Genomic DNA, 16,532 nt, shown 5'->3' on the forward strand with positions numbered 1-16,532 from the left:
GTTGTCTTATATATAAGAAAAATACAATATAAAGCCCAATTTGAAATACCAACTCAAATTATGGTTTTTATATTTCATATTAAGTTTTTAAAATATAATATATGTAATTATTTATCTGATGATACGTATTAAATACTATTAATTATATGATTACTTATATGATATTACATATAAAATACGATTAAATATATGATGAAATTATACGATATATATTAATGACTAAGGATGGGTTTTCAGACATCCATACGGGTTTGGTTCTGATCGATTTGCGTTTCGGGTTTTCGAGGTCAAAGATTTCAGTCTTATTAGGATGTTTCTAAATTTTTGTTTGAGTTTGATTCGGATCTTTGCGGATTTGGTTTGGGTTTGGATGATCTATTTAAATTATTTTTAAAGTTTTAAATCACTATATATTTAAATTTCTCAAAATCTATAAATAAAGTAATATATTACCTATAAATTTAAATAACATATGTTAGAATACCTAAGCTTAACATATCAATTGGTTTGATTTAAAATTTTGGATACGAAATCAATAATTATTTTAAGTAATTTTGGTGATTTGAGTATACTTTAACTATTTCAGATATTTGTTTTTGACTATCTATATATATTTTTAAGTATTTTAAACCAATTTAAAAGTATCATTCTGATGTTTTATATACGTTAAATATAAAAATAATTAATATATAAGTATATAAATCTATTTTTAGATAAATTCAGGTACACGAATACTTCGGTTCGGAGTCAATTCGGTTCTCTAACTAATAAAATTTTGAATAATTCGAATATTTAATCAATTTATGTTCAGGTTTGGTACTATATTTACGGATTGGTATCAGTTCTGTTCCTCGGATTCATTTTGCCAAACCTTAATAATTACATGAAAAACAAATATCATCATATTTTTTAAAATATACATCCGCGGAGGTGCAGAGATCAAAGTCTATAATCATTTATTTTAACAACAAGTCAAATAAATATGTTGATTGAAGAGCGAATAAAACAAAACTAGAGAAATAAATAGTTTACCAGAAACACTCTATGTGTCGAATTTATTATAAATTTTTTTATTAAAATAAATAAATTCAATAATTACAAACAAATAATATATTTCATAAAAGTGAAAAATAATATCCGTGCTTTCGAAGCGCGGATAAAAATATAGTTTTAAGCTTATAGAAGGGTCACGCTAATCCTACATTTGAAAGATGCAATCCACGTGTGGAACATCTCTCCGATATTCAAATAAGGTTATCTTCTTGGCAAAACATATGCAACATTTGAATACAACTGTTAACAGTAAGACCAAATAATGTGAAGATACAATGTTTATAGATGCAACATCTGAATACAACGGTTAGCTACAAAAACGACCAAGTTAATTTAATGTCTAGGAAATCATGAGTAGATGAACCTAGTTCTACATTCATTTGATGTCACAAAAGGTAAGAAAGACCACTAGAAGAATTCAATCAAACTGAATACAAACAATTTGACCAAAATATTAAGTTGATACCATTGAACGACGTTAGTAATCTTTTGAAGAGTCATCATTTAAGATTCTTTACATTTATGTTGCTGTGTGTATATATATGATGAAAGCATAATTGAAAAGACTCATCTCTCAAATTCAAGCATTTTCCAGCGTTTTGTTGAGTTTCTTACTTTTTTTGTTGCTCTGTTTTTGTTTGTCATTTTATTACGAGAGAAATTTAAAAGAAAAACATATTTGTTGTTTACCTCTGAGAGATATGGACAAGATTAGTAGCTTTCCTGATGAACTGCTAGTGAAGGTGTTGACATTTCTTCCAACAAAAGAAGCTGTGTCCACTAGCATCTTATCGAAACGATGGGAGCATCTCTGGATGTGGTTGCCAAAACTCGAGTATGATGATCAACATTACTCAGAGTCTGAACGCAAGAGGCTACGGTGTTTCATTGTGAAAAGTTTGCCTCTACACAAAGCCCATGTTATTGAAAGCTTGCGTCTCAAGTTAATCAATTCACATTATTTTAAACCTCAAGTTATCAACTGGATCGTTGCAACTGCGGTTTCTAGAAACGTACGTGAGCTGGATATCTCCTATTCTTCTTATCCGGAGAAGCTGAACATATTGCCTAGTAACTTGTATACGAGCAAGTCACTTGTGATTTTGAAACTCAGTGATTGGATTCTCTTGGTTGTTCCTCCTGTGGTTTGTCTTCCCTCTCTGAAGACTTTGCAACTTCAACAAGTGGCCTACTTCAATGAAGAATCTCTTCAACGACTTTTATCTAGTTGCCCTGCTCTTGAAGAACTAGAAGTGGACATATGGGAGGATGACAATACAAGAAAGTTCACTTTTATTGTCCCATCGTTGCAGCGTTTATCACTCTATATACCCTTTGATTATGGTATTGATGGGCTTGTGATAAAAACTCCTTCCTTAAAGTATTTCAAACTTAGGGTTCATAGTAGTAGTAGTCACTACTGCTTGGTTGAGCATATGCCTAACTTGATTGAGGCATATATAGATGTTGAGTTCCCTAACATCAAGAGTCTTATTGGATCAATCACATCTGTCAAGCGTCTTGAAATATGTTCAGAGGTAATATTTTTTTTCTTCATTTATCAACTCGTTTAGAGAATCATTTGTTTATAATTTTTCATATTGTGGTGCAGGTTCTGTATGACGAAGGATTCATATTCAGCCAGCTTGAGCATTTGAAGCTATGTCGTTGCAAAGATTGTACATCGAATCTACTTGTCAGGCTTCTCAAAGATTCTCCTAACCTACGAGAACTATACCTTTATGAAATGATTGTAAGTTTCTTGGTTAATTAATGTTTTTCTTTTGGGGTTCAAGATGCAAATTATGGTTTTAATCTAGTTTCTTTGGTTGATCTCAGGATCATTACTATTGTGGCATTATTCCATGGAATCCACCAAGTATTGTTCCTACATGCATGTTGTCGAGTCTACAAATTTTTAACTGGTCGGCATACTCAGGAGTACCAGGAGAGAGAGATCTTGCTATTTACATGTTGAAAAATGCTAGTCAACTAAAGACTGCAACAATCTTGGCTGAAGAATGTGATATTCCGGAGCTTGAGATGTTAAAGGAGTTGGCATTTTCTTCCAGAGCTTCAACAACATGCGAATTCATGTTTGATTCGCGATACTTCTAGCACTCGTAGGCTTTGTTTTACACAAATATACTTGTTTTTACACACATATACTTGTTTCAATACTTGGTTTTACACACATATACTTGTTTCAATCTATTGTTTAATAAAAAAACACAAAGTATGTTATCTGAGTTTTAAGTTATTTGATAAGTTGTAATATTTCAAGTGTATCTTTACCCTTTAAATATTAAAACTTAATATCTATCGTTCCCTCAGATTCAAGCTTGATTCAGATCTAGCCCTTTCCTTGATTCGTAGCTCAGACAATAGAGCTCTACTCAGAACTGAAATAATGTTTTCGCAGCTTCTGGTTCTGGTTTACCGAGTGGAACTCTGAAACTCACAGGGATAGACTCATCACCTAACAATCCACGTTTTTTTCTAGGGTTTTGTATCGTACTTGCTCTGTTTTCACTTGTTGCTCGGCTGCAGTGGGTGATCAGATGAATTGATGTTTAAGTTATATTTGTAAAAGCCGGAAAACGGAATCGATACAAACGATATATATTTACAAAACGACGTTAAAGAAAGTAACGAAATGAACATGGAGGCGAAATATGATCTATTTCCTTAACTCTAAATATTCGCTCCGTAGTGAGACGGGCACTGGCGAAATATCGAGTCCCAGGATACAACCATGGCAGACGATTCACGCTTCACTCGTGAACGCCCTATCGAACTATAAACAACGAAACACTCTCGGAAATAGACTTACGCTAAGGGAGTTGCTTTGTTGGTTTTGCAAAAAGTAAAAGTAGTAAATAATAAATGAAGAGGAGAGACAATATTTAAAGAGAAGGAGACGAGCCACTTCCCGCAACAGCAGCTGCACGTGGACGGAAATCTCGCGGAGATCGAGGGAAGTTGAGTTGCGAACTTCCTCCGCAAGACTCTCTCTCTTATCTCTTATCTCGTTTAAATATCTGACAAAACAAACTGCATGACGTTTTTATTTTCTAGACAAACTACATGTCGTTTCAAAATAAAATGCATGTTGTTTTTGAGAATTAAATGGGTCAAACGTTGGGCTTACCTTGGTCCAAAAAGAATATTCTTATCGGGTCGGAGGCCCAAGACCAAGACCAAGACCAAGACGAGCCGAGCCGAGCCGGACGGCGGTGGCGAGCCTATCCTCTCATGTGTGTCATTTGAACATGAGTTAGAGTGAGTACATATATATATTACTCCCTTGCTCCATTTCTTCCCGATGTGGGACTTTCCCCACTTCTCTTCATTAATATTATGCCTCAAAGGCTCTTTATATTATTGACCCAATGGCCAATTTCGTTTTCACCAATCTGCCATTAAATAATGACCCAACAATATTATACTTTCTGATGATGTATGTTAGGTTTTCCTTCAAAAGACGAGACTCTATTTGTGATAACATAAAGATGCAGAACAGATTTATGGAGAGATTAATGAAACAGAGAGCTTTGGCTAAGAGAGTTTGAGAGAGAGGAGAAGGAGAACACACACGTTTAACGAGTTCCACTCGAGTTCACTGCTCTTGAACATACTGTCGTTACTGCCTACAAACACAAACTGCTCCAGATAGATCAGTTTTTATTTTAAACTCAAACAAAAAATAATAATAAGATATAGTAAATTCTAAAACTAAAAAAAGCATCAGAAACTAAACTGCTGAAAAGTAAAAAAAAAAAATATATTTTATTACTTTTTAAAACACAAACCAAAAGTTAGAAACTAAAATCACCATTTGTGTTTTCCAAAAACTAAAATCTACTGTAAAATCAAAAACTAAAAATTAAAAATCAAAATCTAAAAACCATCCAAATAATCATCACCTAAATCCACAAATTTGGCAGTAAGGAGCTAATTAAGACTGGTATTTTACCTGATACATGAATCCAAACCGACACGAAAAACCCGAATTGAATACTGAATCGAAATAGGAAAATACGTGAATGAATATCGAGTTATGAAAGATTGGATATATCTGAGCCCGAACAGCTAATATCTAAACCTAAATGAATATCTGAACATTTATATACTTAACCCTATATTCTAGTTTACTTCTTTCATTTTATTCAAAATATTTTTATTTATGTTGTACATTGCTCAAAAATCATAAAATTTACACATAGTTGCGGATTAAATGATTTGTTATTCTTTTAAAAGACACGTCAAGTTTCTTGTTTCATACAATAACAAAAATTTCATTCAAATTCTCAAAACAACAATTAAATTAATGTTTTTTCTATTTTCAACTTTTTGTTTCCAAACCTATTGATCATTTAACCTATTAATTTTTCTAAAAAAATCAATTAAATTAAGTGTAAATATTTAAGTATAAGAAACTTGAGTAACGAAGAATTTGTTTTTTTTTCAAAATCTAAAATATCTGAACCCGATCCGAATTAACCGAACCCAAACTAAAAAATACCTGAATTTGATCCGATATTTAAAAATACCCGAACGAACTGCTATACCAAAAGACTGATCTGATGTGTACCCGAACGCCAAGCATACATCCAATTTAACACATCTCTTACTTAACAACTCTCTAACTGAAATGGCATTAGAAACAGCTTATTTGATGAAATAGAATTCATAAATATGATATCAAAAGAATTCAAAAACCCGAAGTCTGAGCCATTCTCGAACGGATCGAACTGATATCCGAATGCGCAATCTTTTATTACTAGGAAAAGTCGTTTCTTAGCCCAACAGGCCTATGAAAAAAAAACAAAAAAAAAAGGTTGTGATGTTCAAGCACGTGATGCGCGCGTGGGTTATTGAGGCGCAATTTAGCTTACCCTCTAAAAACTAGCGGGAACGGTTCTCATTGTAATCGGGTCGAGAGAGAGAGAAACCATTTCAGGGATTAGGGTTCGTCTCTCTCTGGTGATTATTACTCCGTCACTGGAATTGATTCGACTTCAGGTACTATAACTTTCCTTATGATTCTCATCTGCGTACGAATCGACTGCTCCCAGCTTTCTTTCGCATCGATTTTGCTTCGTTATCGTATAGCTTGTGTCATTCGTATGGTTCCTGGAAGAATCTATTGAGCTTGAGGGAAATGATAAACCGATCAATTTTAGATTTAGCTTTGTGATTTTGTAAGGAGGATTCAGAGTATTTTTAGATTTAGCTTTGTGATTTTGTAAGGATTCAGAGTATTTTTAGATTTAGGTTTTTTGGAGATTGACAGTTAAAAAATCTGTGTTTCTCTATGTTACTAGAGCTGTAGAAGCTGAGAAGTTCGAGTATAATGGAGTTGGATCGTATGGATAGGCTAAGTGATCTACCAGATGCACTCCTCGTGAAGATATTATCCTTACTGCCTACGAAACAAGTCGTCTCAACAATGCTTCTGTCAAAAAGATGGCAGTTCCTTTGGATGTTTGTGTCACGACTCCAATACAGTGACGACGATGGTGGTGGCCAAGACGGGAGGTTCTTGCGGTTTCTCTACAGTTCTTTGCTGCTGCACCAGGCTAAGGCTCTCGAGAGTTTCTCTTTGAAGCTTGGTCGAAACTCTGGGGATATAGATCTCGGAGTATGTGTTACACCTGTTGTTAATCGCTCTGTTCGAGATGGATATCGAGATTGATGATGATGCTTCTTCTACCGAAACTCGATTCATACTTCCACGTAGCTTATATACAGGATCTAGAACGCTTGTGACTTTAAAGCTACGAAACGCGGTTCTTGCGGATGCGGCTTCGGAGACGGTTTCTTTCCCTTCCCTTAAAACTCTGAGCCTTGTATCAATGAAGTACCCAGGTGATGGGTTTATCAGCAAGCTTCTGTCTAGTTGTCCTGTTCTTGAAAACCTGTTTGTGGTGAAATGCCGAGGTGACAATGTGGCATGTTTGGTTGTTAGAGTGGCGTCTTTGAAGTTTTTAACCGTGCGTACCACAGCAGAAGTAGAGTACAATCAGGGGTTGGTGCTCGATGTTCCTTCTCTGGAGTTCTTGGACATTGTTGATTATACAGATGGGTTTTGTGTCGTTGAGAACAGTATGCCTAAGGTGGTACAGGCGCATCTTGATGTGATTTATAGTCATCCTCAGCAGCTTCTCGCTTCCCTTCCTTCACTCGTGCAGCTTTCGTTATGTCTAACGACTTCAATGGTACTCTATAGACTTTTATTTAAAGGTTGTTTTATCCACAAGTTTGTGGGATTTCTTTATGTCAAATATTCCATAGTTTACATCAAATCATATATATCTTTATGGGTAGGATACACATTTCGATGGAACAATATTTAGCCAGCTTAAACAGTTGAAAGTATGTCCTTGCGAGGCGAGTGGTTGGATCTACTTATGCGTCTACTCAAAACTGCCCCTAAACTAAGGTTTATTGTCCTTGAGCTGGTACATATACTCTAAACCCAAACTGCTGTAAAGATCCAATCTTTGATCCATTATCTTTTGCATGATTGATGTACTAAGTCGACTATACTTCTCTTCCCTTTTAGGCCCATGGACTTAGAACTGAAGGTCCGCCCCTGGGCTGGAACCAACCCAGCCGTGTTCCTGAATGTCTATTGTCTAGTCTTGAATATTTTGACTGGAGGCAATACGGAGGAAGAGAAGAAGAGAAACAAGTCGCAAGATACATCTTAGGAAACTCTGGTCGTTTAGGACTCGCAACTTTCTACCCCAAATCAAAAAATCCTGTGAAGAATCTGCAGATGCTCACGGAGTTGTCAATGTTACCAAGGAGGTCTTCAGTCTGTCGGGTTGAGTTCTGTGGGAATTACAATCCTGTCTCAAAGTGAAAAGATTTAAGTTCAACGGCATGTCTTGATTTCTTCTAAAGTTACCTCTTTATTTGGATATCTTGAATGTTTAATTCTAGTCTCAGAATAATCGTTACATTTTGATTGTGGGGGAAGTATTGCCATCCTGACGTTGGACATTGTTGGAATCTTTCATTATAACATGTCTCCAAAATAAACTACGTTAAATACTGATGAAGTAAGTCGTTATAGCATTCTGACGTTAACCGTTGCGCTAATACTTATACGCCATTTGCCAAAAACATCGAGAGAAAAGTGCATTACGACGTCACCTTGTGTTTTACTAACAGTTCACGAGAGTGTGCATACAGACGATGATTATTAGTGCGACAACCACATCAGCTAATGGGTGTGGTTAGTTACCATTTGTTACGTTGAAGAACAGAGAATATAAGTATACGTGGGGTTGTAGACTTTCTTTTTTTTTAACACTGAGATTAGATTATCTTTAACCAAGGATTACACAAGGATCAAACACTAAAGCCGGCGAGTCACTAAACTCCCGGAGACTATGGCCAGGGGAACAAGGAACATTCCCCGGAAACATAAGCCGACAGACAAACAAGTCCTCGGAGACAGACAAAGACAAAAACTATTAAGTGGTGTTTCTAAACTTCATAGTCAAATAAAATGGTGGGTCCATGTAAGGATAAATAAAAATGTCACTAAACTTCCGAAGACTATGGCCAGGGGAACAAAGAACACTCCACGGAAACATAAGCCGACGGACAAAACAAGTCCTCGGAGGCAGACAAAGACAAAAGCTATGAGTGGGGTTCTAGACTTTCATATAAAATGGTGGGTTTAAGATGTAAAGGATAAATAAAATTTGGTACTTTAAAATTAAACAAGAAGATCAAGTGTACATCAAATTTCATTTGTCAGTTCATATCATTTGATATCAGTTAAGTCCAAATAGTTAAAGATTCCAGGACAATCTATCTTATCAAAAATTTTAAAGCTCTTGGACAACAAATTTCCACTGCAAATCTCGTCACTCAGGCCAGCTAACCCACGCCTCTCCTCTCTCCTCCAACTCTGGTTCTATACTGCTTAAGTGCTCTTCGGATGGTGGTCTCTACTCGGATCATCACTACTACTTTGTTTTCTCCGACTACAATGACAGACTTGAAGGATTCGATTGGGTTCTTTCCATATGGGTTTCTTTTGATTTTATTTAACTGGGCTTGGCCCATCTCTTACTAAAAGCTTAAGGCTGTAAACATTTTAATTTTTTCTGCATTTTACAAGAAAGACATTTTACTGAAAAAAAAATTCCACTGCAGTTATGCATATTATTCATTTGTTAAATTATTTATCTCTTATGATATGATATTTTGTAGTGCAAGTCACAATCGGTTCCTGGAGAGCCTTTCAATTTAAGAACTTCACTGTATTTATAATTTTTAAAGGAAAGACTGAAAAAGGCCTCAGAGATCTTGGTGGTTAAATAATCATCAAGTGAATTTCTTCATCAAGAGTAGCAAATATTTTGATTGCATCACTGGCCATACCCAAAAGATTTTAATTATACAACAAATTATAAGAAAAGTCCTAAAATTTTTGATATTCGAAAACAAAGAAAATTGATTGATTGATGATGGTGAGTCAAAAGTAGCTGGTAAATAATCACATTTTTTATTCATTGGGAATCCGAATGATTTTTTTCATCACCCTCACCATCATCGATCAACTAACATATTTTCAAAAATTCGATTTAAGCGATTGATAGATCTATTTTCGAAGATGTATTGAAAAAACGTGCAAAATTACAAAGGTACTTACGCTTAACAGAGACAATATAACTCATACCTATGAACTAACTCAAGACACTATCAAAAGAATTGGAAGATCAAAAAATTGCAAACACAATTTTTCAAAAAGCAATAAAAACATTAAACTGAAGAAAAAGGAAGAAAATCTTCGAAAATTTTGAAAAACATGCGCCGTAGATAAATAATTTGTTTTGATATCGAAGATGATAGAAGGTGAGGAATATATATATGAGGTGATGAAGAGGTTAAACCTTTCAAAACCCTAATTCATAAGCCGACACATGGCCGTAAAAAAATTAAGTATGGGCTTTTCGGTTGTAACTTGTACGTATATTATATTATAAGCCCATAACGATAAGTAACTGATCATTAGGAAATGTGTGTAGTAGGCTTGTTATGGCTTTCTAACTCCATGTCCATGCTTTGCCCAAATTAGTAAATTATCCAAGTGGAGACAAAAACAAATATTTGCCTCATACAGGTTTCGAACCTGTGACCTTCGCGTTATTAGCACGACGCTCTAACCAACTGAGCTAATGGGGCAAGCGACTATTTAACCGATCATATATTATAAATATTAATAGTGCAACTATGCCTAAGCTGCAGCCAATGGCATCGTTTATGTATAGGTGAAACTGCGTCGTTTTGGCGAAATCTGTCAAACTTCTTCATCCTCTCCCCCAGACACTACACTTGATTAGTTGTTTTCTCCGGGTCCGATCTCGAAGAAGATGAGAGTAACACTATCTTCCTCCGTCTCCCTCTCTTTGCAACTCTCCTTCCTTCTTCTTCTCCTTGCTTCTGCTATTATTAGATCGAGCTCCTCGTCTCCCGTCCCCGATCCGTTTCTCGGCATTTCTCCTCAAGGTTTTGATTTCATCTCTCTCTCTCTCTCTCTCTCTCGTTGGCTGTTTCTCGTTTTGATTGTGTTTCGTTTCCGTGGATGTGTAGATGAGAAGTATTACAAATCATCATCGTCCGAGATTAAGTGTAAGGATGGATCAAAGAGATTCACCAGAGCTCAACTTAACGATGATTTTTGCGATTGTGCAGACGGCACTGACGAGCCAGGTTCCCTTTTCATCTTCTTTATATATCTTTCGAGTGGATAGATTCGTCTCTGTTTATCATAAAGTTTGATGCTTTTATCTTATTTTACCATTGTTGAAGTTCCTACTTTTTTTTTTTTTGAGTAATTTGTATATATGATGATAGATCGTTTGATTAATCTTTGCTCTATTTGTTAAACGTACAGGTACCTCAGCTTGTCCTAATGGAAAGTTCTATTGTCGGAACGCAGGCCATTCTCCTTTAGTTTTGTTTTCTTCCAGAGTCAATGATGGTATCTGCGGTATGTATTTTACACCTGATTTATGTTGTGCTTTCCAATACTATATTTATGGCGCTCTAATTGTTTGTTTTGGCTTGGGAGCAGATTGTTGTGACGGAAGTGATGAGTATGATGGTAAAGTGACGTGCTCGAATACATGCTGGGAAGCTGGTAAAGCTGCCCGAGAGAATCTGAAGAAGAAAATTGAAACTTATAATCAAGGGGTTGTAATTAGGAGGAAGGAGATTGAACAGGCGAAAGTTGGTCTGGAGAAAGATGAGGCTGAACTAAAGAAGCTGAAAGGCGAGGAGAAAATTTTGAAAGGCCTTGTCCAACAGCTCAAAGGTTTGCTCTCTCTCTTTTATCGATGGATTTGGCATATGAGAGTTTTTGTTTTTGATATTAGGGAAACATAAATGGACATATAGTAGTATCATGAGATAGTTAGTGTGTAGGAATGTGAGAGCAGAACCTTGGATATAAGTGTAGTTAGGTGCCTAATATGCCTCTGGATCGGTTCTCAGAACCTTCCCTAACCACCAGAAAGGCAGGAAGAAATTTAGAGAATATATGGCTTGTAGTTGAGATTATCAACTTCTTTTCTTTCTCATTTAACATTGTTGGTCTAATCAAAATAAAGAGCTTGAGATTTCCCTCTGGGATACTTTTTCCGTAGAGCGTAAAGAACAGATTGAGAAGATAGAGGAAAAGGAGCGTCTAGAGAAAGAAAAGGAAGAGAAGGAAAGAAAAGAGGCTGAAGTAGCAGCTCAGCCGGGAAAGGGGGACGGTGAGGAGAAGACAGATGGCAATGAAAAGGTAGAAGGAAGCACAGAAGATGGTGGAGAAAAGCTGGGAGTTTCACAGCATGATGAAATTCTCGATGAAGACGAAGATCATGATGAGACTGGTAGATACAAGGACTTTCCTACAGATGAGGTTGGTTAGTTCTTCTCTTGTAAAATGAAATGGATTTGCAAGTTTTTTTATATTTTATGTTGAGTTCTCTTGTTTTGCTTTGTGCTCAAAATTGTTGTGTCATCAAGCGGGTACTGAACTAGACTTTGATTTCAGGAGTCAGCAGCTGAAGCTGAACCAACAAGTGTATTGGAAGAGAGCACTCACACTAATCCAGCAGACCAGGTTTGAAAAATGATTTAATTCATATGCTCTTTACAGTCTCTCGAGAAGTTAGATGATATGATATAAGGTTGTGTACAATGAATGCAGCATGTTGTGGAGACGAAGGAGGAATCTCCCTCATCTGAGGATCCCATCATAGCTGAATCTCAACATGATGGTAGTGCCACAAAGGAGGAATCAGAGGAAGTGAAGAAAGTGGTAATTTTATTTCATTTTCTGGTCAAATGCTTACAGTGTATATTGTCATAAATCTGAGTATATTTCATTTTATTTCATTTGTCTATTGCATTTTTTTCTATGAACCTGCCCGTTTTGCTTACATTATGTACTCTATATTCTATCAATAGGAGGATATTGTATCAGAGAAGAAGGAAGAGTTGTCAAAGGAGGAATTGGGACGTCTTGTTGCCTCTCGTTGGACAGGAGAGAATTCTGATAAGCCATCTGAGGCAGATGAGAGCCCGAAAGCTGATGATCATGAAAACAATGAGCACACGCCCACCAGTCCACATGAAGTAGAGGAAGATGATGGATTTGTGTCAGATGGTGACGAGGAAACAGGCGAAGATGGAAAATACAGCGACCATGAACCTGAAGATGATTCGTATGAAGAGGAGTATCGCCATGATTCTAGTCCTTCCTACAAATCTGATGCAGAGGATGATCTCGATTTATCAGGTTTGCACTATTTGGCACATATGTTTAAAGATGCTTATCATTTAATGACAGGTTTATATTTCCTTACGTATAGAGACAACCTCAACTCCTACTTGGTTGGAGAAGATACAAAAGACTGTCAAGAACATTTTACAGGCTGTGAATTTATTCCAAACCACCCCAGTGGACAAATCAGGTAAACTAATAGTAGTAAAAGCAAGACTCTCGTATTTCTTCAGTGATTCATCTGTTGCGTTGTGGCATATGCAGAAGCTGATCGCGTACGCAAGGAGTACGATGAGTCGAGCTCAAAACTTAAGAAAATACAGTCAAGGGTATCAAGCTTAGAAAAGAAGCTAAAACAAGACTTTGGTCTGTATGATAAAAACATTTCATGCCTTATAATTACATTTTGCCTTTCTTCGTGTTAGCCATTAATATATATTTTTATTATTACAGGACCGGAGAAAGAGTTCTATTCATTCCATGGTCGTTGTTTTGAGAGCAAACAGGGCAAGTAAGGAAGATTTTAGCAATCCAGTGTCCTCTTCCTTTCTTTATTAGCATTATATCTAGGTATTACAGTTATGTCATCTTATATGTCATTACCTAAATAATGTCTAGGTATACTTACAAAGTCTGCGCATATAAAGAAGCAACACAAGAAGAGGGCTATTCGAAAACTCGGCTAGGGTAAGTGTGTCACTGCTACTTTATCGTTTCCGTTAAATAAAATGCAACGAGGAATTATTTCGAAGTTGACAATTAGATATCAGTAGTAACTATCTATCTATGTATTTGGATTTAACCTTTTACGCTTTCTTCTTTGGCGTAATGTGATTCTTCTAGGGGGTGGGAAAAGTTTGAGAACTCGTACCGGTTCATGACATATACAAACGGAGACAAGTGTTGGAACGGTCCCGATAGAAGCCTAAAGGTAAATGCTTGGATATAGATAGACAACTATCTGAGACTTGAATTTTGAGCTTGCAAAGATCAGGGGAGAGACATGATATATAAAAAAGCTTGACTAATTATTGACATGCAGATTAAGCTAAGATGTGGGTTGAAAAATGAGCTTATGGATGTTGATGAACCAAGTCGTTGCGAGTAAGTTCTTTGCCTTCATCTTTACCTGTCACAGGTCAGAGAGTTTTATCTCTTGTTTTTTTTCTTTTTTTTTCATTTCTTACTCTCTTGTTGCAGATATGCGGCAGTCTTATCTACTCCAGCTCGGTGTCTAGAAGATAAACTTAAAGTAAGCTGATGTGCATCTCAAATATTGAAGCCCCATGCCTAATCTAATTACTTGTTTTACTCGTTAACACTATCTAAACCGGGTGTTTGGCCTGTTAATAGGAACTGCAAGAAAAGCTCGAGAAGATGATGAACCAAGACCAAACTCAGAAGCACGACGAACTCTGATCATATTCCTTAGATGTGTGTCAATTAGACTACTAATCTTGCTCAATCTCAAAACGTCAGAGAGGACAAAAAAAAGTAAAAGTATAAACAGAGACGTTTTTTTGGCTCAGGAAGAGAATGATAGGTTCACGTTGTGCCTCATTGAACAATGGAGGTTCTCTTCTATTTATCAAAAGTACTTTTAGACAATGTTCAACCTTTGGTTAAGAGAAAAGAACAGTTGATTACATGTTATAAATCCCAAATTCGTTAGTAATGTGAAGGTATCTCGCCTACCATTCCAAAGTTCACACTTTAAGATGAGAACGTGGTTTGTTTAGGTCATAAACAAGTGGTAAGGTTGGTTCGGTTTTGGCTTTCTGTCATACCATTTCTAAGTTTCTGAAACTTTTATCTAAAAAGGAATCCCATTTCCAAAAGAGACAAACTCGAACCTGGTATTTCATCAACGGAATCAAATTATTGCATTGACACTATTCACAAAAACCAATAACGGATTAATCACTATTCCCTCTGTTTCATTATAAGTGTCGTTTTAGACTTGTGCACACGGATTAAGAAAGCATTTAATTTTGCATATTTTCAATATAAAAATATCATTATCGATACAATTCAACCAATAGAAAAATAGAACGGAGAATAAAGTTAATAAATTTTGCATTGAAACTCTAAAACGACACTTACTTTGCAACGAAAAAAATTTTCTAAAACGACATTTAATATGAAACGGAGGGAGTATATTTTAAAGTTGTCTTGCGTACTGTTTCATTTGAGGGATTAGTTGGCTTTCGAACCATATATCTATTCTATTAAAATAGAAACATTTTTAAAAAATCTACTTATACAAGGTTACTGCACCCTTTCATTTAACTAACAATTATTTGGTCTTACATAGTATTAGTCCATTAACAAAATATAACCATATATTTAGCTAACTATATTTATTACACTATATTTATTATGCCACATTTAAAGAACTAATATACCAACTTTATATTTGGCATACCAAAACATGTTCTACACGATAATGTAGCTCGTGACAATGTTCTATACAACACACTATATAGTTTATAACTGAGTTAAGTCATACATTATACATTTTAGATTCTACCACCATAACTATTATTATAATTTAAAACGTGATGGGCTTAAACCTATTACACAAAACAAATAGTTAAACATATATTAAAGCAAAAGCTCATCTATAATAACTCTAATGACAAATATGTTTATAAAATAAAACAGCTAACAATATCACAATGTTTTATTTTAAAAAATTTAGTTTCTTTATCAAAAATAAAAAAATATATAATTATTGGTTTTATTTTTCTGTATTTTGATAGTTAATATTCATAAAAATATTTGAAAAATATTCTTTATCAAAAATAAACAATTTATAAAAAAAATTTGGGGTTTCGGCTCGGGTCAGTTCGGTTTATTCGGTTTTCGGGTTATTCGGATTGGGATGTTTAGGAACAATTTAGGAACCTGACATTTTTTCGGATCTGTTCGGTTCAGATAATGTCTGGTTTCTATTTTTTATAAAACCTGAAGTGGAACCGAATTATAAATAATTTGGGTTTGGTTCGAGTTTAAAGCCAAAAAACCAAAAAATTCCGAAACCCCGAGTTAAACCCAAAAAAACGAAAAAAATATTCGAGTAGTTCGGGTTTTATGGAAATTTTTTATTTTTAAATTATATTTTATATATATTAAAGTTAAAAATAATTAATAATATTTTTAATATATTCAAAAATAGTCGGGTATCCGTTCGGTTTTCGGTTCGGTCCCGGTTCGATTTCGTTTTTTCGGATTTAGAAATATAGAAACCGCTCGAGTTTTTGTAATCTTTTATCCGGTTTAGGTTTCAGTTTTTTTTCGGTTTGGTTTTCGAGTTTCAGATAATATGCCCAAGACTAATTATGTTCATGCACATCATCGTATACAATTTCATTAGAAAAAAAATTACGAAAACAAATCCGCGCTTTCTAAGCGCGGATCAAAATCTAGTTTCTAGATTAAAAAACTTATCATTTTTGAATTATAGAAATCAATGTTTTCTCATAGAAAAAATCACACTGAATATCTCAAAATAAATCATGTTTACGTTTATAAAATCAAAGCTATGACAAATAATATTTTGAGTAGAAATATCAACCTAAGATATTTATTTATTTTCTGGGAGAAAAACGTGGCCCGACAATGAATCGAGAAGGCAGAAAAAGGTCAAAGAAGAATATTTGTTGTCAATGTGCGTCAC

General features: G+C 35.1%; 3 protein-coding genes and 3 non-coding genes across 8 annotated transcripts; 3 read left to right on the plus strand and 3 right to left on the minus strand.

Annotated features, from left to right (window-relative positions):
- The first annotated feature begins 1,754 nt into the window (after positions 1–1,754).
- LOC108824647 (FBD-associated F-box protein At4g10400-like) lies at positions 1,755–3,324 on the plus strand. 2 transcript variants are annotated; one of them, XM_018598060.2, is made up of 3 exons: positions 1,755–2,591; positions 2,666–2,806; positions 2,893–3,324. In XM_018598060.2, exons 1-3 carry the CDS (start codon positions 1,755–1,757, stop codon positions 3,169–3,171), a joined length of 1,257 nt encoding a protein of 418 aa, XP_018453562.2. In that variant the 3' UTR covers positions 3,172–3,324. The 2 variants fall into 2 exon arrangements, with proteins under 2 accessions (XP_018453562.2, XP_056849963.1); XM_056993983.1 differs by having other exon boundaries at positions 2,714–2,806.
- Positions 3,325–6,357: 3,033 nt separating this feature from the next.
- Positions 6,358–8,848, plus strand: LOC108824648 (probable FBD-associated F-box protein At1g32375). The gene is given in 5 exon segments (XM_056993957.1): positions 6,358–6,733; positions 6,735–7,274; positions 7,384–7,444; positions 7,447–7,517; positions 7,622–8,848. Coding segments are annotated over 5 exon segments (1,299 nt in total). The 5' UTR covers positions 6,358–6,409; the 3' UTR covers positions 7,925–8,848.
- A 523-nt stretch (positions 8,849–9,371) lies between these two features.
- On the minus strand, positions 9,372–9,455 carry LOC130500606 (small nucleolar RNA SNORD24). The gene has a single exon (XR_008939223.1). It is a non-coding gene; the product is annotated as a small nucleolar RNA SNORD24 (small nucleolar RNA).
- A 93-nt stretch (positions 9,456–9,548) lies between these two features.
- On the minus strand, positions 9,549–9,625 carry LOC130500530 (small nucleolar RNA R12). Its single transcript, XR_008939151.1, has one exon. It is a non-coding gene; the product is annotated as a small nucleolar RNA R12 (small nucleolar RNA).
- Positions 9,626–10,189: 564 nt separating this feature from the next.
- On the minus strand, positions 10,190–10,263 carry TRNAI-AAU (transfer RNA isoleucine (anticodon AAU)). Its single transcript has one exon. It is a non-coding gene; the product is annotated as a tRNA-Ile (tRNA).
- A 111-nt stretch (positions 10,264–10,374) lies between these two features.
- On the plus strand, positions 10,375–14,501 carry LOC108828601 (glucosidase 2 subunit beta). 2 transcript variants are annotated; one of them, XM_056995070.1, is made up of 16 exons: positions 10,376–10,587; positions 10,672–10,791; positions 10,976–11,071; positions 11,156–11,395; positions 11,727–11,986; positions 12,122–12,190; positions 12,278–12,388; positions 12,538–12,868; positions 12,942–13,043; positions 13,118–13,219; positions 13,307–13,364; positions 13,472–13,540; positions 13,697–13,784; positions 13,896–13,957; positions 14,054–14,105; positions 14,207–14,501. In XM_056995070.1, exons 1-16 carry the CDS (start codon positions 10,452–10,454, stop codon positions 14,270–14,272), a joined length of 1,962 nt encoding a protein of 653 aa, XP_056851050.1. In that variant the 5' UTR covers positions 10,376–10,451; the 3' UTR covers positions 14,273–14,501. The 2 variants fall into 2 exon arrangements, 1 of the variants encoding a protein (XP_056851050.1); XR_008938881.1 differs by lacking the exons at positions 13,896–13,957; positions 14,054–14,105; positions 14,207–14,501 and having other exon boundaries at positions 10,375–10,587; positions 13,118–13,223; positions 13,697–13,770.
- The last annotated feature ends 2,031 nt before the right edge of the window (positions 14,502–16,532 follow it).

The sequence above is a fragment of the Raphanus sativus genome, chromosome 9, assembly GCF_000801105.2.
Source record: "Raphanus sativus cultivar WK10039 chromosome 9, ASM80110v3, whole genome shotgun sequence".
NCBI lineage: Eukaryota > Viridiplantae > Streptophyta > Magnoliopsida > Brassicales > Brassicaceae > Raphanus > Raphanus sativus.